The 22248-nt window shown below is 46.7% G+C and overlaps 1 protein-coding gene across 6 annotated transcripts in view; it reads left to right on the top strand.

Annotated features, from left to right (window-relative positions):
- DLGAP2 (DLG associated protein 2) overlaps window positions 1-7918 on the top strand; it is a 647652-nt gene extending 639734 nt beyond the window's left edge. For all 6 annotated transcript variants that reach the window (XM_061404053.1, XM_061404052.1, XM_061404055.1 and 3 more), the window contains one exon: window positions 1493-7918. In XM_061404053.1, the coding sequence (XP_061260037.1) occupies window positions 1493-1711 (219 nt within the window). In that variant the 3' untranslated portion in view covers window positions 1712-7918. The remainder of the gene's footprint in view (window positions 1-1492) is intronic.
- Window positions 7919-22248: the final 14330 nt, after the last annotated feature.

The raw sequence follows: 22248 nt of genomic DNA on the forward strand, positions 1-22248 counted from the left end.
CCAAGTTGGAGACCATCGCTCGATCGCAGGTGCTGACAAAGCCCTTGTCACCGCAGACAGGGGGGCGGAGGGGCGTGCAAACGACCAGGTTGTGTGTGAGCAAGTCCAAGAGGTCTATGGTTTGGTCGTGAATGAAGGTGATCATAAGTAATGATTCCCAGTGAAAAAGTTATTCTAGGAAACCACTAAAAATCCAACATTTAAACTAGTCTGAAGATACGTAAAAGCCCTCTGCATTTTCCATTCTTCTGTACCTGACCACTAATATCACCCTCTACCCAGCTCTACATAGCGGGTAGTCCTCAGAGTGAACACGGTGTCCTGCTGAGGGCGCTGCACCCTGTCCGGGAGGCGAGCAGCCCTGGAATGCAGCCCCAGCTCCGCGTCGTGCCCCTGGGGCCAAGGTCCTCTCAGATCTGCGGGGCCACCACCCCGCCACCCCCCCCACCCCCCCACCCCCCCCTACCCCAGGAGGGCTGTGAGCCTGTGTGGGTGGAGATTCCCACAAGGGCTGGTTTCACTGATGCGTGTTTCAGAGGCCCCACAGGCGTGCAAAGAGACAAGTACAGTCCCGCACTCAGGGCAAGAGTTACATTCTGAAATAGCTGGAAGTCTTGGCAAAGTAATTACCCCTACTGACCCCTGCCATCAAGTCAGGAAGGACATTGCTTCTGGCCCTAAGAACAAAGTTCCAAACACCGAAGTTTATCTTCCTGCCAAAAACAGTAGGACAGACTTTGGGTTCTGCCGTGTGTCCACTGAACCCGCCATGGTGGCCAGGCCTGGGCACCCTGGTGCCTTCGGGTGCTTTTGGAGGCTGAAAGGGAAAGGACAGATGAAGGTTTCCCCCAGCAGCTGGGCACGTGCTCAGAAAAGGCCACGCCCCTTTCCAGCAAGGACTCGGTGTGACCCTCCCTCCCGCCTGGCCAGGTCTGGTGTCTGATCCCGGCCCAGCAGACAGAGGGCACAAGGCGGGACGCAGGCCTCTTCCGTGCCCGGGGCACTTGCCAGCTCCCCATGTTCCTTTGCTGCGGAATCGGGCAGTCTCTCTCTTTCTGGAAAAGGCATGCTCGGATCTTGGGGTTGTGGTTGGAGAACACAAGCTGAGAGTCAGAGCCAGTTATTCACATCTGATTCCCATGCAAGTGAAAAGCCGTAGGTAGTTAATGTCGAGGGGTCTGAGGCCCATGGCAGAGGATTAGAGGTAGTTTCCATGTCCTCGGACCTTGCAGTCTGTTGAATAGATTAGCGTCTCAAGCTGTCAAGGGGGCGTCGTGCAGGCTCCCGTGAAGGTGAGCGGGTGTGGGTTTGTGAGGGAGCGTTTACCAAGCAGCAGGGGCAGAACGGTGCCACGACCAAGACCGAGGCCCAGGTTCACGTGCCCAGAGGCTTCCTGCCCGGAGAACCGGGCAGCACCGGGGGGTGGGCGGGGGCGGGCGGTGGGGAGGGCCAGGCTCTCTGACCCCAACTCTTGACTTGTGATGCTTTTCAGGAAGAAAGAAAGGTCCCCCCTCCAATACCAAAGAAGCCCCCCAGAGGGAAACTCCCCATCACCAGAGAGAAGTCTCTGGACCTGCCGGACAGACAGCGGCAGGAGGCGCGGAGGCGGCTGGCGGCGGCGAAGAGGGCGGCGTCTTTCCGCCAGAGCTCAGCCAGCGAGCGGGCCGACAGCATCGAGATCTACATCCCCGAGGCCCAGACGCGGCTCTAGGGCGGGGCCGAGCCCCGCCCCGCGGAGCCTTAGCCGCGCCGAGCGCCACCCCCTCGTCACTTCCGTCTCATTCCTCCAGCGAGTCCGCCCCGCCGTCATGTTTGTGCCATAAACACCCTGGAGCGCCCGGACGTCCGAGCTCACGGCCACAGCGACTTCTCCCAGACAGCCCGGATGCCCACCCCCGGGGCCGGAGCGGCGTGGGGACCCCTGACGCACCCCTCTGTTCCCAGAGGGGGTCGAGGAAACCGCTCGAGATGGAACCCAGTTCACACTTTGTTATTTATATTTTTATAAAATCGTGTGATATTAGAGGCGAGAATAACAAACAACCGTGAAAGGGTGTGTCTCAGCACTCTCAAGGCATTAGATACCCCAAGAGAAGGTGCTACAGCTTGAGTGCAGGAAAGGAAGACCCCCACCCCGCGGCCTGGGGTCCCTGTGCCCTGAACCCGGCGACCCTTCACATGGTTCCTGTGCCAAGTCCATGGTGATGAGGAGTCGTCTCTGCAGCCACCAAGCTCCCCGCCTCGCGCTTCTCTGGAAACCTGGGGTGGAAGCCCACGTCTGCCCCCCCAAACTCAGCACAGCATCTCCGCGGCCAGAAGTCAGCTGAATGTCCGTCCACACAGGGAGAGACAGACGGAAACAGAGAGTCTTAAGAGAGGTCGACTCTTCTGTAGCAGGGGTACAAAGAGAACACAGTTGTCCTTAATCAGATAAAAGAGTCGTTTATTTTTTATCCCTTTGTAACTTAAAACTATCACCCACGGTTCTGTCTTTAAGTTTCACCCTTTATGCTCCATGTGATTTTTTTTATAGATGTATATATATTCTCAGATGCTCTATCAGTTGACTTTCCAGGGTATCCTTTAAAAAAACAAAACAAAACAAAAAAAGTTTGCTTGTTTAAAATGACAGTTGTGATGCTGTAAAAAGTTTAAGAAATATGAATGTGTGTGGTAAGTATATCTCAGTTTAAATGGTAAAGAAGAAATGTGGTTTACATTGTATTTTTCCAGAATTCTTTTGTTCTATGCAGTACAGCTGAAGTCCAGAATATATTTCTTGCCTGTTTTTGACATGACAAAAAAAAAAAAAAGGTCACTTTGTGCTTTCCAGCTGTGGACTTTCAGAAAAGTAATTTATTTCCGTGAGTCTGATTGGCAAGGAGAAAAATAGGAAGGTCTCTAATGGAAGGTTTTCCATTCATCTCGTTAAATTTAGATGCCGGGACCATTGTTCCACCTGGATGGTTGTGTGTCTGTTGAGACACCACCTCAGAGGAAGCGCCCATGGACTTACCCACTAGACCCCAGACTAGAGTCCTCGCTGTGACTCCAGGTAAAAGCAGGGGCCACAGCGTTTCCGCGGGACGCCGTGTGCCCCGCAGCCCTGGGAGTGCGGGCCCCCAGCCCAGCAGCACAGACCCCCCTCCATAGCACTTTGTTTTCCTGTTTGACTCGCACTTTAAGACGCACCGCCCTCCACGCCTCTGGCGTGAGAGCCCCGGTGACGTCCTTGCACAGGCAGGCGCCTGCCGCCCGCCGCGTTTCTTTTCCTCATAGTCCACATTCCACGAAGCGTGGGGTTCGTAAGCGTGAGAGCCCCAGTGGCGTCCTTGCACAGGCAGGCGCCTGCCGCCCGCCGCGTTTCTCTTCCTCATAGTCCACATTCCACGAAGCGTGGGGTTCGTAGGAGCGCAGGTGATAGCAAAGCATGTTTAGCTTCACAGTTTTACTTTTTTAAAGCTGAGTAGTTAAGAAGTCCCTGTAAGAACAAAACCCTGTAAATGGAACCTCATATCTGGTATATATTTTACCAAACAGCCTTAAAATATATTTGGAAGCAAAAATCAGTACGAATGTATATCCTTGAAAAATGCAAAAAAAAAAAAAAAAAATCCCTGAAATATTCTTCTATAAATGAGCCCTATTTCCCCAGAGTATTCTAAGCATTTTTTTCTACCTAAATAAATACCTAAATCCTGAGTAGTATACAATAAAGATGCTTCTTCCTATATTTAGTATACTCTGTTAAAGACAAATGTATTTGCAAGCATTGGCATTTTAGACTTTAAACATGATGTGTTATTTAAGACGAACAGCTCTCTAGAAATAACCACAGAAATTGGGTGTGACTCCCGACGAGGGGAGATGTAAAATGCAAACGTGCTTGCAGCCTCCTCAGGTGTGCCGCACCTGGAAGCTGATGGGTTTTATCCCATTTCCTTGAACTTGTACAAAATGGCTATCAACCAACTATAAAATTAGACAACAATGATTCTAGATCCCAGATTCTCTGATCCCCACTTAAAAGTACTCACTGAATTTGGATTAATGTTTTTATGTTTTGTATACTCATTTTTTTATCTTAAACCCCCCCCCAAAATCTTGACCTGAACCATCCATAGGTGAGCAGATTCACCTAAACTAAATTTGACGTCGGTTGTTGGTTGGAGGTGGGGAGCGTGTACGAGCCCCTGTTTGATCCACGTTGTTCCAAAGAAGGTTGTGGGGGGTGGGGGCGGTGTGCGTGCAGCGGCATCGATGGAGTGTCACCGTGTGTGGGACACGACCAAGTGCAGTACAGCCCTTCTCGTGGTGACATCCCGTCGTGAAAGGCAGATGATAAGCCATTTTACACGTTGTACATGTAAAGAGAAATAAAACTGTTTATACTACTTGTGTTCCTGCATCGCACGAGCTGTTACAGCCACGCCTGCGGGCACAGAGCACGCAGCTACCCGCGACCATTTCCTCCTGTCGTGGGTGCAGTTCCCCAAAAGACGATCTTCAGGCTTGAGACCATGGTTGAAAACAATAACACACAGCATTCTAGGAACATCTGCGATGGAAAGGAAGCGCCACGTTGTCTGTGATCATACACTTCCCTTCCCGCGAGATATGGCCCGTGCCCATCATAACCAGGTGCCCTGTAGAATCATGTTCCTCACGACCAACACACAGATGTTGCCATGCTGACGGCCCCACCTGACTTTCCAAATCAGAACACAAGTATAATAAACAGGGTCCTAGTGTCTAAGAAAACCCAGAAGAGGCACGTCTTACCTGTTCACAAGTGCGCTTTCAGTGTGATTCATCGCATACGTCCTCACTGGTTACAGTTGTCTTTAACATGAGAGAGTTGTTAGTGACAGCTGTTACCATTGTTTCTCAGCAAATTGATGGGACCATCCTAGAATGAGGGATGAAGAGTTGAACTGTGGTATGATACCAAAATATTACATTTTTGTTTAAAAGAAAGTATTGATGTTTTCACCTCAAGGTTGATACTAAAGACGTCCAGCATTAAATAGGAAAGTGTATGATTGGAAAAAAATATCAGGCTACATTGACGATTCCCTCTTTAAAGAAAAATAACCACCAAGTCAGTGACCTTGCAAGTAGAGACTGTCCCTGCTGATGCCTACAGATAGAAGTGGCCAAATTTATGGCCAGAAGACAGCACGATCCAGGGCCCACAGATGTGGGGCTGGTACGTTTCTTTGGGGGTCTGTGTTCTGTTCACCTTTCCCAAGCCTGTGTGGGGCAGCCACCTCTCCATCACCTTCACTGGAAGATCCCACATTGCACTTTCATGCAGGTCTTCAGCCAGGTCCAGGATGGACTTTCCTGGGAAGGAAAAGCATGGCGCAGACGTCCAATCCACGTGCCTGCAGGGGCACCGAGGATGGCTGTTCCGAGCAGCTGCCTGGTTTGGGCCGAAGCATCTGGTGGCACAGAGGAAGCGGGAGAAAGGGGAATGAGAGAAACCCTCTGCCATCCGCAGTACCTGGGTCCAGTCACGGGGACCGCGAGTGCCCTGAGGAGCGACACGGGAGACCCAGCCGAGGCTTGAGCTGCTTTGGCTGGAGAGCCTCAGCTCCCCCAGAGTCCTGTCCGCTCCCGAAGGCCCGAGTGCATGTCTGGAATCAGTCGCCAGCTCCCAGTCCAGGGGAATGGAGGTCCTGCAAACCTTGGCCATGGGGCAGGGACGTGTCCCACCGAGGGTGCAGAAAGACAGCCCTGATGGGTCAGCCTGCGGAGGGTATGGGACGTGGGCCTCCTGCCCTTCTGAGAAGTGGCACCTTCCTGCCATGCCCCCCAATGTCAACCAGACGGCTCCACACACACCTTTAACCCCACGTGTTTCTCAGGCACCTCCTTTCTTCTCAAAGCTGGAACTGCTGGATTTTTTTTTTTTTTTAATTGCATATTTAACATACGAATCAGGTAGTTGGAGACACTGGTTTTCAAACACCAGCCGCTTGGGACACCTTGAGATTCTCCTTTGTTTTTATCTGCATATTTGTTTACACTTGTTTTAAAGTTTTGGTAGAAGACACTGTTCCAAAATTTGAAAATAAAATAGAAAACCTCAAGTATAAGTGACCGAGACTATAGCTGCTGCTGGTTAGCAGGAACATTTTCACCACCAGGGCTAGAGCAATGGGCACAGCCCTGTCAGCCTCCCCGGCACTGCTTGTCATCCGCCCGTGGCACCAGGTCACATCAGAGCCCTGTGCCTTCACAGCAAGAGCTCCACCTTGTCACTTTACTGCGTTGAGAGTTGCAATAAATGTGGGCAGTGGACATGATGCTGGGGAAGGTGCGCTTTCACACCTGAGGAAGTGCCCTTTAGCACAGAGTGGCTGCAGAGGGCCCTGCAGTTGAGAGAGAAACCCAGCAATCTCCAGTCGGCTGGCCGAGCAGCCTGGCTTCTGTTCCTACATCATCCACAGCTTGTCTTGACTCCGTGTTCCCGTCTCTCCTGTTCCTGTCACCCTCACTGACATTCTGTGAGAGACTGATGGCCCTGACGTCTTCTGAGCTCCCTGGAGTCAGGTTGTGAAAGTGTCCTCATTCTTGATAAAGCGGGTCCCACCTGCTCTGTGTGGGGTACTTGTGGAGTCCAGTCAGATCCTGAGTACCAGCCTCGGCGGTCCCCTCCTGGGAAGGCCGTCTGGGCCCAGCACGAGGCTATCACGAGCTTCTTGAGGGCCTGGAAGTGGAGCGAGCACTGAGGGGACCTTTCTCTGTTTTCTCGGGCTTTGACAGCAAGTGTTTCTGAATGTTTCCCTGAACAAGGACCAGGTACCCCCCAGAATGAGACCGTGTTGTTACCATTGCTTGGGCACACCTGCATCTTAGGGGAAATGACAAGATCTTAAATGAAACAGGAAAGTGACAAAGAAAAAATAATTTGGAAGCAGAAAACAGCATGTGGGACGGTGCCAGGGACAGAATCAGACGTCCTGACCGGAATCGCTGGAGGCTGGTGAGGGCGCCACCCCCTCTCCCAGCCTTGGCTGTGCGTCCTGACCCCTCTGTACCTCAGAGAAGGCCCGGTGGTCCAGGAGAACGCTCCGAGCAGCTGCCATCTTTTCATCCTTTCAGCATCAAGAAATCCCCGTGATTTTCCCGGTTGCTGTCCTAACCCTGGCAATCTGATCCAGTGTTAAAAAGAATTATTTCAAGGTTCAATCTAAACTCTTGAAGCTGACTTCCTTGCAGAGGAAATGTTAGTTACCTACCACAACACTACTTTTTAAAAGATTTTGTATACACACACACACACACAGAAATAACAGGGGTTTACCTCCCTACTTTCTTAGATTTTATGTGACTCTTCATTATGGGTGCTTATTCCGAACCTGAAAGCCTTGGAAACGCGAGCTTTCACGTCCTCGGTGATGAAGGACCGGTCTCTGCAGTGTGTGTACACGGCTCCGTCTCCAGCAGACGAGACGAGAGGTCCGTCTGTGCTGGCAACAGGGAAGCAGGGACCCCCGAGGCTGTTTGTGGTGCCGCCTCCTGGAGGCCACGCACCTGCCCTTCGGTTACCCCCCTCTCCGCCCCCCACGACCCAGCCCATCGCTTTGCCATGATCACATCACTTTAAAGGGCTCAGCACGTCCGTCTCTCTCCCTTCACTTCACACCTGGTTTACCAAATTTCGAAAAGTTTCCCCTCGCCAGTAGTGAACCCCAGGCTACTTTCGAACCCTGATTTCCAAATGCTGTCCCCTCCGTACGGGTCCTCCCTGCCTGGAGAGCAGTCCACACGCCCACCCCCCACGTCACAAGCCAAAACACCCAGCTGTGGCCTAAGGACTAGAGGAAATGCCTCCTACAGAAATTCAAGGGATGTTAGAACCAGGAAACTAGCTGTTTTAGTTAACGTTTAAAAAAAAAAAGTATATAAATATATATATAGATATATATACATATGGAATCATATCAACCACAGAGCGCCAAATATTCTACATCTGTACAGAATCACTCTTCCCTGGAATTAAACTATTTTAGGAATTCTCTTTCTCATGCTTTTCTGGTTCTTTTGATAAGTTCTCTTCAGTAGCATGCAGGACGCCTGCTCTGAATGGACAGGGCGCAGTCCACACCACGCCGTCCTCCTTCTTGTGGATAAGTTCTGAACAGATGTTGGTCATCACTTCCGGGCATTGAAGGATGGTGTTCCTTGGGTTCTTTTCTCTCCTGACTCTTTTTTCACTCTTTACTGACTTCTTCCAGGATAATGCCTCTCTCATCTGATTTCTGTACTGCTGATGTTCACCTCCTGTAAATAGTTCTGCAATTAAATTTTTCGAGAAAAGGAATGTTTACTTTTCATTGGAGTGAATCCTCGTGTGATTTTTAAACTCAGAATCTTTATATAGACCAAAGAGTTTTATCCAGAAACTGCACCCTTCCCCTCAGGATATATATTTCCTTGTTGGAACAGCGTCTACTCCTCTATCTGCTAAAAGGAATCGGACGTTTTATTAAGGCGACAGGTTTCAAATGTACGCGAAAATGGCACAGATTAAAACGAGTTTCAAACGAATCAATCTCGCGGTATTTGGTGCTCGTTTTAGGTTCCCTGGAGGGGCAGGAGCAGCGGCGGCCAGGAGGGTCCGCGGCTCAGCGCAGGGGGCCGAGGCCCGGAGGGCGGCCCCTCGCCGTCAGCGCTGCGACCGGGACGTCCACCTGCCGGCCCCCCGAGCCCCCGTGGGGTCCCCCGTGGGCCCCCGGGACCGCGGACAGCGCTGCCCGAGCCTCCCTGGCCGCCCGCCGGCCTCCCCGCGTCCCCAGGTGAGTCCGCGCGGCGGGCGGAGCGCCTCCGGCCGGGTGCGCGGGTGGCGGGTTGTGCCGGGGGTGAGAACCCCTGCTGAGGTTCGGGGTTTCTGGGCGAGGGGCTGACAGAGAAGCTGACCCGGTGCGGATCCCTGCAGTCAGCTCACCTGAGAACGAGCAGGGCGCACACGTTGTGAGACGCTGTTTCTAAATGAGCACCCAGACCTGCTGCTTCAGCCTTCACTCACCCGACTGCTTTCTCTTCTTCCAAAATGAGTTTTTATGTGGAGTATAGTTGATTTGCAACGTTGTGTTAGTTTCTGCTGTACAACAAAGTGAACCAGTTATGCATATGCACATATCTCCTCTTCTTTAGGTTCCATTCTGTTACAGGTCATTGCAGAGTACTGTGTAGAGTTCCCTGTGCCAGACGGTAGGTCCTTATTATCTACTTTTTTTTTTTTATAGTAGTGTGCATATATCAATTCCAGTCTCCCAGTTTGCCCCTCCCCCCTTATGTCCCTGGTTACCATAAGTTTGCTTTCTCCATCTGTGATTCTATTTCTGTTTTGTAAATAAGTTCATTTCTACCATTTTCTTGGATTCCACGTATACGCAGTATCATAGGGCATTTGCCTTTGACTTCACTCAGTATGGCAGTCTCTAGGTGCATTCCTGTTGCTGCGGATGGCATTACTTTGTTCTTTTAATGACTGAGCAATATTGCATTGTGTATATGTACCACATCTTACTTATCCATTTGTCTGTTGATAGACATTTAGACTGCTTCCATGTCTTGGCTATTTTAATAGTGCTGCAGTGAACACTGGGTTACATGTATATTTTCAAATTATGGTTTTCTCTGGATATATGTCCAAGAGTGGGATTGCTAGGTCATATGGTAGTTCAATTTTTAGTTTTTAAAGGTGCCTCCATACTGATCTCCATAGTAGCTGTACCAGTTTACATTCCTATCAACAGTGCAGGAGGGTTCCCTTTACTACACACCCTCTCCAACGCTGTTTATTGAATTTTTGATGATGGCTGTTCTGTTCGGTGAGGTTATACCTCATTGTGGTTTTGATTTGCATTTCTCTGATAAATTAGTGATGCTGAGCATCTTTTCATGTGCTGTTTAGTCCTCCTTATGTCTTCTTTGGAGAAATCTCTATTTCAATCTTCTGCCCATTTTTTTGATTGCGTTTTTTTTTTTTTTTTTTTTTATTGAGCTGCGTGAGTTGTCAGTATATTCTGGAGATTAATCTCTTGTCGGTCACTTTGTTTGCAAATATTTTTTCCCAACCCCGTTCTGTGGGTTGTCTTTTTGTTTTATGACTTCCTTGGCTGTTCAAAAGCTTTTAAGTTTAATTAGGTCCCATTTGTTTATTTTGTTTTTATTTTCATTACTGTGGTAAGTGGATCAAAAAAGATATTGCTTCTATTTATGTCACAGAGTGTTCTGCCTATATTTTCCTCTAAGAGATTTATAGGGTCTGGTCCTGCATTTAGGTGCTGAATGCATTTGAGTTCGTTTTTGTGTGTGGTGTTAGGTAATGCTCTGTTAGTAATTTCATTCATTTACATGTATCTGTGCAGTTTTCACCACACCACTTACTGAGGAGATCGTCTCTGCTCCCCTGTGTCTTTTCACCTCCTTTGTCACAGATTATATCATCACCCTTTCTTTCTAACACACCTAAACAAAAAAGAAAGCTTTATACATTTTTCTTTTTTAATCCTATGATCCTTCCATGAAAGCTTTTATTCACTTGGCATTTCTTGAAAACTTTAGCCTTTAGCCACATATGGTTTAGCAGTTTTCCCAGGGCTCAGTAAAAGTGTATGGAAAGTTGCATAGCCTTCATTTTCGACGTGTTGATTACTGGTTCATCAGTTGTGACAGATGTACCATGTCCATGAGGGTGTGAGCAGCTGGGGAGCTAGGAGAAGCAGGGAAAAGCTACGCATGAGCTCCTTTCTTTAAATTCCACTCTGTTTTTCTGTAAACCAAAATGTTCCCCAAAATAGCCTATGAACTAACACATGAAAGTAGGAAGCAAAGACAGAAAGTCAGATGCTGCAGTTTGGATGTTTTCAGCTTGTTTTCTATTATTTGAAGTTTTAAATGAGTTGCCTTGTGAAAAGTAGGACGTTGGAAAGATTTCTGCACCCTTATTTTTGCTTCGTAAGCTCTTAAGTTATCATCCCTTAATATGTTCAGATAATTGTTACTTGCTTTGTAATTAAGGTGAAGGGCAGACAGATGCTGTGTCAGGAAAGAAGCAAAGGTTTTCGAAGCTTCAAGCTGTGGCCCCAGACAAGTAACACCCCTCGAGTTCCTAGGAGTGCTCTCTAGACTTTTGTGGCACTTTAGAATCCATTGATGGATTTCCCCCGAACAATTAGAGTCCAGGGCCCATGAACATCCATTTCCAAACCATCTCATTACACTGCTATGGTCTTCTACGGTTGAGTGTGAAAAATTCAATTTTATACCCACAGCAAGCTGTGCAAAGCCATGATTCAGTGACAATGCAGAGCACATTCAAAACACAGGAACTTGGTCCCCAGGGTCCGGCCTGGCGACAGACACCCCTGTGCTGAGAGACCCCCCCAGGGGCCTCCCTCTCCAGCCCAGGTCCTCCGACCCTTCCCTCTCCACCCCCAGGCAGCCCCTGCGGGAAGCCCCCACCTGCTTGGGAGCTGGAGTCCTTCCCGCCCGTGTCAGCACCACATTTCCGCCCTGGGCTGGAGCTGGAGATCCGATTTAAAAAAGAAAGTCATGGACCTGGCCCTTGTGCTCAACTGCAGGCCACATATTTTCCTTTACTTTGCCTACAGGCTGGCAGCTAGCCTGTTGCTGGTTCGGTGGTGCTGGTCAAATGCAAGGCTTCTGGGTTAGAAAACCCCGTTACTCCCACACAGGAGATGCGTGGGCACTGGGGTACGGCCCCGTCACCACCTTCCACAGGGCCGTGCAGGGCTGCAGGTGGGGGCTGTGTGTGCTGCGCTGGCTGCACAGCTGGGGACAGTGAATGAGGGGCCTGGGCTCATCAACAGCTCAGGAGGGAAGCCCTGGGCCCGTAGGAGACCCTGCCTCACCCTGGAGACCGTGGACAGCGGGCCGGGCCCTGACTGATGGCCCCGGAAGTGGCAGCGGGCTTCGTTGTCTTGGCACACCCGACACGGGGAGGGCAGGGGCATGGCTGGTCCCCAGGGAGCCTTCACGGCTGTGAGTGTTGTTCTGAAACAAGACACTCAGGGTACATGCTGAGGTCATTTGGCAACGGGGTTGTTTTTTTTGCTCTGCTTATTCCATTTCCTTTTTTCTGTGTCAAACCACACTTTGCCCCGTGAGTTCCTTCCTATGGTCACGGACAAGGTCAAGTCTGCTGGGCCACGAGATCTGTGCCACAGGGGAATCTGGACCCCGCCTGGTCCGCTGGCCGAGCCGGCAAGGCCCGCCCCCCCGCACCACGCTGAGAGAGCGCTCGGGCGGAGCCCCTGTGCTCACAGGTGACTTTCCTTCACCAGCATTAGAATCTTATTGTCAGGGATCTCTGACCTTCTGTGGTCCCCTTCCCCAAATTCTCCACCTCCAGCCTTTCTAGATGATCCTTCGCTCACTAAGAATATTGGATATTGTAATTCTGTAAAATCTTAGGGGAAAATTCAAATATTTAACTCTAGTAAGAGCTTCCCTGATAGCTTAGTTGGTAAGGGATAGCTCAGTTGGTAAGGAATCTGCCTGCAACGCAGGAGACCCCAGCTCGATTCCTGGGTCAGGAAGATCCACTGGAGAAGGTTGACTACCCACTCCAGTATTCTTGGGCTTCCCTGGTGGCTCAGCTGGTTAAGAATCTGCCTGCAATGCGGGAGACCTGGGTTCGATCCCTAGGTTGGGAAGATCCCCTGGAGAAGGGAAAGGCTACCCACTCCAGTATTCTGGCCTGGAGAATTCCATGGACTATATAGTCCATGGGTCGCAAAGAGTTGGATATGACTTGAGCAACTTTCACTTCACTTCAGTAAGAGCTTGTTTTAACTGCACTCAAAGAAGAAAGCAGTTTTGTAAGATATTAAACCACAGAAAGTTGTAGAACCTCCCGCAGCCCTCACCCCACAGCATTTTCCCCAGGAAAATAGTGTCAGGTTGTCTTCACTTGAAACGGGACAATGAGGCATCCAGCGCTGAGACAGGGGCCTGGTGTTGGAGCTTAGCCGTTGCCTGCACACACCAAGACTGCACCCTCCATGATAACCACGAAGAAACAGGACAGGCGCCTTCATCTGAATTAAGTAGCCAAGGCCCAGGAAATCTGCTTTGCCTATTTATGCATAATAAGGAGCTGCCCAGGGCCAACAACTTGAGTAACAAATCGTCACAGTAGAGAGGGCTACAGGGGTATTTTTGGCTGCAGGCAGATGGAACTGGATTCACCAGATCATAATGATGCAAAGAACTGACTCATTAGAAAAGACCCTGATGCTGGGAAAGATTGAAGGCAGGAGAGGGGGACGACAGAGGATGAGATGGTTGGATGGCATCACTGACTCAATAAACATGAGTTTGAGCAGACTCTGGGAGTTGGTGAAGGACAGGGAGGCCTGGCATGCTGCAGTCCTTGGGGTCGCCAAGAGTCGGACTCAACTGAGCAATGAACGACTGAACAAGAGGTGAAGAGCAGTGCAATGCGAGGCTAGTCCACCAGAGGGCAGTAGCCCCCACCCAGGGCTCAGCTGTAAACACTGAGGTTAAACCAATCTTTAAGTTAAACACGGAAAGCCAGGGTCATTTTTATATTGATCTTTGTTCAAGGATGTTGAATAAACAGGGATTGGTAAAACAGTGTTATACTTCAACATGTAAACAGTCTGAGACAAGCTGTCACAAAGTTACCATCACCCTGGAAGCAGGAAATGAGATTTATATTCTGTAACCAGCAGTTGTCTGATCTAACAGGAGAAGCGAACCCCATGTTGGATTAGCAAGGACATCCGTAGCTTTGGGTTACATATTTAAGATTTAATTCTTGTTTTAACTCAAACTATTTTATTATTTCAAGTTCACATTTATGTTTCAAATGTCTTAGTCATTCTACACATCAGGGAAGAAAAGGAAATAGAGGAAGAGGGGGTGATTTAGGCACAAAACGGGAAAAGTGATGAGAACCCCAGTCCTGCTGCACCACAGCCCACGCTGGTCTCGGGGCAGGAGGTTAACAGGCACCTTTTCTCCTAATGCGGTTTCTTTGTTCCTGTAGAAGCGGAAAAATCAAAACTCGTGAGGGATTGTGCTGGGCCTCCAGGTAAGGAGGTGACAGAGCTGAGTGAGGCCCCGCAGGTGCTCAGCACACCCCCACAGCTGGGCCTGAAGCCTTGCCCCCCAAAACCACCTCCTCCACCATCTGAGAGCCTGCACACGCGTGTGTACACACACACACACACACACCCCCCACACCCCCTCCCCCAGGGCTCTGACAGTGCAACCAAGACTGAATTGTTACCGACGACTGACTGGCTACCACAGTTTAAGAATGTTCGTCTCCAAACATTCATCTCACATTTCTCTAGTCAGTTTGAAGCAAGTGTACAAAGTAATGTCCAATTCACCATTCTAAACACAAAACATATGCACTATTCACTGTCTGATTTAGAGGCAGCTTACCAAAATAAAAAACCCCGGAAACCCAGCCCGACTGGATTCAAAGGATTTGCCCAACCCACACGCTGGCCAAGACTTAAAGAAAATACACCCAGATCCTCAAATCGTCTCTGCAGTATCTTTAGGTGCAATAATCAGCATCCAGTTAAAAACTTGTTGGCAGAGATAATAACAGGGAAAAGTACCAAAACCCAGGAGACAAGAACAGACACTAGAAACAGTTCCATGGGAATTCCAGAAGTCAGAGTTAGGAGATACGTTCCCTAAAAGTACACATGATTCTGTGTTGAGAGCAGATGGAATCTCACTAGAGAAGTGAAAATCATATATATGGAACTAGAAATTCTAGAAAGAAAACATGTAATGACCCAAACTGAGAATTCTAAGCAGATCATATATCACAGAGGAGAGGAATTTATAGAAAGGGAAACACGCGAGAAAAGAGGATGTGGGGCAGAGAGGAGAGTAGATTGAACACTCCCAGAACTGGGGTCCCTCGAGGAGAGGCAAAAACGACTCCGCAGAACCCAATCGAAGATGTGAAGCCTCAGGAAGCGCCTGGGCCGCTGAGCGGGTGAATGGGGAGAAGCCGCGGGCACCGTGCAGGACGCCGGGCTCAGAGCTGCTGCTGCTGGGGTCGGTGCAAATAGCGAAGGCGGGAGCAGAAGGTACTGGGGGGCGCAGGAGGGGCCCGCTAACGTGCTTCCTGTCCCCCCCACCCCAGGGCCGGCTCTTCAGGGGGAGCTGGGGGTGTCCCCTGCTGGGGGTGAGCCCACCGGCCCTCAGCAGGCCTGCACGCCCCTGGGCGGGGGCAGTGCGGGGGCGGGGGGGGGGGGGCGCTTTCCAAACACTGGCCTTTCCTTGCTACCCTCCCTCCTCTTGCTCCTCTTGCTCCCGGTCCCCGCCCCGCCCCGCCCCGCCCCGCCCCGCCCCGAGGTCTTGCTGGCGCTTCCCTCAGGGGTGCGGAGCTGGTGCACCCAGCATTTTGATCACAAAGCAAAACTACTTTAAGGTTCTGTGTTTGCCAGGGGCTGGGGTTGGGGGGAAGTGAGTGTTTCAACGGGGGAGAGGGTCCATTTGGGAAGATGGAAAGTTCTGGGGATGAGGCTGGTGATGGATGGCACGTGGGAGGGGCGCGCCGTGGGAGAAGGTGCAGGGATGGGATGGGGTGTGCGGGGCTTCGTGAGGAGCCCAGGCCGCAGGGAGGCGGGACGGTGAGCAATCAGATGCCCGTTCTGACAGCCCGCCCAGGGAGAAAAGAGCAGGGTGACCTGTGAGTGCAAAGGCTCTCTCTAAAGCCTCAGGAGAAAACATCTCAGGGAAAACCAAACATCTTCACGGCCCCGAGCCTGGCACAGGAGGTGCCCAGTATCCTGGATGAAGGGCTGGTTCTCGAGGTGGTCCAAGGGCGGGTGGGAACGGATGTCCAGACACAGCGCCCTGCAACTGGGAGTAAGTTGACTCTGAACAGAGCCCAGAGACAGTGTGGGCGCTGCAAGCACAGTGAGCTGACCCCTGAAGGGCCAGGGGGAGGCCACGGGTTCCTGGATCCGTAGCCTATTTCTGTAGCCTCAAGACAAAATTCCTGCTTAAGGGTGGCGTTCCTTTCATATGTATGGAGCTATCTGGGGCTGCTCCTGCTTGCTTTATTGTTCACATGCTAATCCCCTGCTTACCCTAATAGAAGGCGGATGAGGGAATGGCTGTCTCTCACTTCCCCCCAGCTCCTCGGTGCTTACTGGGCAGAAAGTAGCTGATGGCTTCCAAGGACCTGGCTTTCTTTCATCTGGGCTCAGAAATTTGCATTTTGAAGAGGCATGTTTCCTGCTAGAGCACAGAGCAGAAAATATTTCATTTCACATTCCCTCCCCACGGTCGGAAATTCAAGCACATTGGGAGACATTGCATGACCACTGTTTGTTTTTATCCCGGGGCGCTGGGAGGCTCCTCCCAGATCAGGTGAAAGTTCTGCACTGATACGTCACTCTAGGTGTTAATTTCCAGATTAGGCCCATTGGTAGAGAATACAAGATTCTCTGGATCCTCTTTCTTCTAACCTAATAGGATCCAAGAGATATTTCCCTTGTTGCCTCTTCTCATACCTTGAATCACACTATTGCAATTATTCCACATTATAAATACGATCTGGTTTTTCAAGATGTTTAGCCATATAAAATAAACAGATTACAACAGCTAATAATGTTGTTAAAATTACAAGTAGGATTTTAAGCCATGAGCTTCCATAACCAAACCATCTTCCTAAAAGATCACCAAGGCTAGGAAGTGAATCATCAGGCAGCAATCTGATTTTTCATGTGAGTCATTAAATGTGTTACCTCAGAGGATTCTTCTGGTATGTAAACACAACATTCAGTTTGAATTACAGCACAGTTGCCTCCCTGAGATGCTGTAAGAATATCAAGGGCCATACGATTTTGTAATACAGCTTTTCTCATCATAAAGACCTCAGAATTTAGTAGGCTAGTAGCCTAGTTGCTATCATTTAATGTCTTTTGAGTGAATTTTGTTAAGTCTTCAATGTAAGAAATAACATTTTCCAATCCTACTGAAGGCACAAAAATAGCTGCTAAGTGATCATACCGGTGAAATACAGATCTCTTGGTCAATCAGGCTCATATTGATGGTAAATATACTAGAGTCACATCTGAGTTTGTACATAAGTAGCCTTGAGCCCAAGGGAATCCTAAAGGACACCTTCCTAGCCAGCCTGGTTGGTGGAAGCCAGGGTCATAGATTGGACCCACAAAGCCATTGAGTCCCGTTAGGTGCCAGCCAGTATATTTCTGGACATCTGACCAAATCTGTTCCATACCAGTCACCATCTTTAAGAGAAATGCTAAATTGGTTGTTGTCGTAAGGCACTTAGCCTAATTTTCTAGTGTTATTAGGTTGATTATCTTTGGTATGGTTTAATTGTTCCCAGCATGGGGGGCCTTTAGGCTCAGACAACCATAGCCTGGTGTTAGCCAGATAAATACATTCCCAAACTGAGGAAGTGTCCCTCCTAATAGTCTAGAGTTTACTTTTTTTGACTGGAATTTAGCCTTTGTTCTGACTGAGAGTAACCTTAAGGGAAAATTCATATTTATGGCCAGGGTTAGAATAAGTATGTTTGATTGGCCAAGTGAGTGGGTCCCATCTAGTGATGTCAGTACCAGCCCAGACAGAACTATGATTTCTTTCTTCCAAAATAAACTTTATAAGAGCCATCCAATCAGAGCCTTGGAGGAGAGAAACCCATCAAGGTAAACCAGAAATACTGGATGCAGGTAATTGACCCAATAATTTTATTAATTTCTAAAATTTGCATAAGATCATGCCCATGATAGAAAAACATTTGATTCATGTGCAAGAGTCCAAAAAACTAAGGAGAAAACTTATGCACAATCATGCGGATCAGGTGCAGGGTCACTTGGGTCAGCTGTCTACTTCTGACGTCATCTTCCTCTCATCCTGGTGATGGCGTGTCCTTATTATCAGAGTGTTATTTTAAGGTGGGTTTGAGGTTAGCAGTTCTCTCTGTAGACCAGTCTGGTGCAGGAGCCCTTTTTAGGTGGGAGATATCAATCCAAGAGTCAATTCCCTTTAGTTTTGCTGCACATCAGATAGTTAAAAGAACCTAATCAGGGCCCTTCAATCTAGGCTGGAGGGAGTCCTTTGAATGATATCTCTTTTAGTATACATAATCTCCTGGTTGTAGGTCATGGGACATCTGATCTTCATTTGAGGACAGATTACTACAGTAAGTTTCAGAAACAAATTTAAAATGATTTGTCAATACTTTGGCTAAGTCCTTTCAATAATGTATCTCCCTTAAGTAATATAGGATCATGTTCATCCAGTCTTATTGGTCTCCCTGTAATAATCTCAAAGGGAAACAAATGATGTTTGCCAAAAGGAATGGCTCTGAGGTTGAAGAGAACCAACGAAATAGCCTTAGGCCAAGGGAAGGACTAAGCATCCATCATTTTAGCCAACTGAGTTTTCATTGTTCCATTTGCCCTTTCCACTAACCCAGAAGACTAGGGGTGATGGAATGGAATGGAACAATGGAAATGTTGCGTAATTGACCAAATTTTACACATTTCCTTAAGTTTGTCCAGAAAAACAGGTCCCTCTGTCACTGTGTAGTTCAGAGGGAATTCCCCAGATGGGAATCACTCTAAAAGCAGCTTCCCTACTGATTGTGCCTTGGCCCTTCTGCATGGTTGAAGATTTGAGTACAATGTAGCTAAGAAACTTGGAATATATAACATTTTAGTATAATCTCTAGACTTATGCCTGATAACCTTCTATTGGGACTTGTCAGATGTTAGGGATTCCATATAAGTTATGAAATATCTGTACTAATGGTATTTATCTATCACAACCTAAAGTTTACTTTCAATCACTTGACAATGTTTTTGAATTAAAAATATCAAATAAACTTAGCTTAACATTAATCTCTGAGTTTCCTCAGAGGTACTTCCTTGAAGCATCCATCGCAGTCAGCTGGAGCCTGAAAAGCCTAGTTCTATTTTGATATTTGGGAATTTTGTTAGAAATATCAAAAGGATTTTAAAACACAGGATCAGAGGTCACTGAAACAATACCTCTCCATTTAACCAAGGTCACAGAGAAAATAAATACGCATCATTTAAGGGCACAGAAACTCAGTTCATTCAGTCCTTTTGTTAACCTTTGTGAAGTCAGGTTTTCCATTAGAGTCCTTTAATTTCTTACCCAGTTCAGAAATTTTTATTTATCCAAAAGTCCTTTCTATAAATTTTCTTGAAGAGGAAGCATTTTTGCAAAAAACTTGATTAGTGCTGTGACAAGTCTTTAAGATAGTAACTTGAATTATGACTGATAACATCTTACCCAGACATACCAGAATTGTAGGAATTCCATATAGTTTCTAGGATATCTATATTAGAAACATTTACCATACAGTGTAACCCATGATTTATTACTTCCCATGTATTATTACACTTCCCATGTATTTTGCATACAAAATGAACCGAATTAGTGTTATATCTCTCTTTGGGATGTTTCAGGAACCCTCTGAAGCTTCCCAAAGTTAGCTGGAAGTCAAAAGGGCTTCATTAGAATGATTTAGGAAGTTTTGTCAACAAATACCAAAGAGCTTTAGAACACTCAGGCTAGGTCATTGTGAAACAGTAGCCGTTCACTTAGCCAAAGTAACAATACAGAATTTTAGAGGCAAATGCATAATGCATCATTTAAGAGGTAAATAAACTTAAATCTATTATCAAAGGCAGTTCAACACCTGAGAATCTGTGTCCCTTAACAGAGAAAAGTCAAATTCTCTCTGAAAAGTTTTGGCACCAGCTTACTTTTAAATTCATTTAAAGGTAAACCTAATTAAATTTATTTTAAACTTCGTCCTAACCATGCACAAAACCCTTTTCTCAGGGTCCACTTTCCACACACCTTCTTATCACTTTTTTACCCATTACTTTGTTCTCCATCCTGAAATAGCCACCTGTCAGACCTACTTCCTTTTCCCTTCATAAAATGCAGTTCCATTCTTCATACCTTCTTTACTGAAAACACACATCTTATTTTCCTTAATCAACCAACAACTGACCTTTATATTAGCATTCTATAGATTGGTGAGCATAAATACCAGTGATAATTTCTAAAAACGTTTGCTTTCTTATAGAGAACATCTCAAGTGATACCAAACATTTTCATTAATATTCTCACTTTTAATTTTTTATATTTTTTAGTAACTGATACATCTTTTAAATAAATAAACTTTCATCACTTAGCTGAAATTGGCACAGCTTTAGAATCTTAGGTTACCGAACATCTGGAAAGATCATTTTACTTAGACATTTCTAAAATATGCTTACTTTAAAGTTTTTATCCCAGTTTTTATTTTATTTACATTTACCTGGAAGTTTCTTCATGTCCAGTTATTTTCTTGCAAGAGATTAGTAAGGTCTTATTTATTAAACCTAGGAACAATAAAGTATTATACTTACATTTGATGACTCTTAATAACATCTATATTAATTTAGATCCACAAACATAAAAATTAATATCAGGTTTCAACTTAATATTGAATATTTCCCAGTCCACGTGAACCTGAAAGTCATCTTGGCCAGTTTTCTTCAAATGTAAGCATTTTTTATTAAAATGAAATAGAGCTCCTTATAAATCCAATTCTAATAATATCTTTTAGAAGTAGAGATATCATATATGTATAATGTGTACACGACAAAAGCAATGAGATCTCATGGCTTTAGCTATGAACCGGGTATTACAATATTAATATAAACTTACTAGTTAACAGTTGGAAGACCTTAAAGTTGCTTGTTCAGATGATCAAGGCTTACTATCTATAAGGTTTGGCTGAGGGAACATTCTCAGCAGTTTTGATTTAAAACTGCCATTTTTTTTCTTGGTTTCCCAGGACTTGTCTGCTTAACTGGGCTTAGTCTCAGCTCCTGGAGGCCTGTATTCATATTCTGGTTTACATACTTGCAAGACAAAGACAGTTATTTAGTTTTACAAAGAACAGTTCTGTCACCTGAAGTTACTAAAATCAGTGGCAAGATTTTTAATAAAACTGAAATTTAATTTACAAAGTTCCATTTTATAACTTTCGAGTTTTAATTTATCATATCTTCAAAGGTTTGGATAAGGCATTTAGCAAAGGCTTTTCTGAGTTTATAAATTAAACCAAAGCAAAAAAACTTTTATTAACCCTTGCCTGTTAATTCCCAGTTTACTTATTTTATATGACTCAGGTAACTATTGGTATCCTCAGCACATTTAGTTAATATTTCCTTAGTGGCAAACTATATGCCTTGTCTTTCCCACTATATAATTAAACAAGAGCTGTAACCACCTTATATAAAGCCCATTTAAATATACCAATTTATATACATTTATCTAAATTCCGCCAACTTCTATGCCTTTGACTTTAGTTTTCATAAAGATCCAGTCAACAAACGTTGATCTTCGGAGAGAGTTTAGAAGCTTTTGTTGTTGTTGCTTGTCTGTTTTACCCACTTCTGTGTATAAGGCTCTTCTTAAATGAAGAAAGTAGGGAAAACCACTAGACCATTCAGGTATGACCTAAATCGAACCCCTTATGATTATACAGTGGAAGTGAGAAATAGATTTAAGGGCCTAGATCTGATAGATAGAGTGCCTGATGGACTATGGAATGAGGTTCATGACATTGTACAGGAGACAGGGATCAAGACCATCCCCATGGAAAAGAAATGCAAAAAAGCAAAATGGCTGTCTGGGGAGGCCTTACAAATAGCTGTGAAAAGAAGAGAAGCAAAAAGCAAAGGAGAAAAGGAGAGATATAAGCATCTGAATGCAGAGTTCCAAAGAACAGCTAGAAGAGATAAGAAAGCCTTCTTCAGCGATCAATGCAAAGAAATAGAGGAAAACAACAGAATGGGAAAGACTAGAGATCTCTTCAAGAAAATCAGAGATACCAAGGGAACATTTCATGCAAAGTTGGGCTCGATAAAGGACAGAAATGGTATGGACCTAACAGAAGCAGAAGATATTAAGAAGAGGTGGCAAGAATACACAGAAGAACTGTACAAAAAAGATCTTCACGACCCAGATAATCATGACAATGTGATCACTCATCTAGAGCCAGACATCCTGGAATGTGAAGTCAAGTGGGCCTTAGAAAGCATCACTACGAACAAAGCTAGTGGAGGTGATGGAATTCCAGTTGAGCTATTCCAAATCCTGAAAGATGATGCTGTGAAAGTGCTGCACTCAATATGCCAGCAA

Source organism: Bos javanicus, chromosome 27, assembly GCF_032452875.1.
Source record: "Bos javanicus breed banteng chromosome 27, ARS-OSU_banteng_1.0, whole genome shotgun sequence".
Lineage (NCBI taxonomy): Eukaryota > Metazoa > Chordata > Mammalia > Artiodactyla > Bovidae > Bos > Bos javanicus.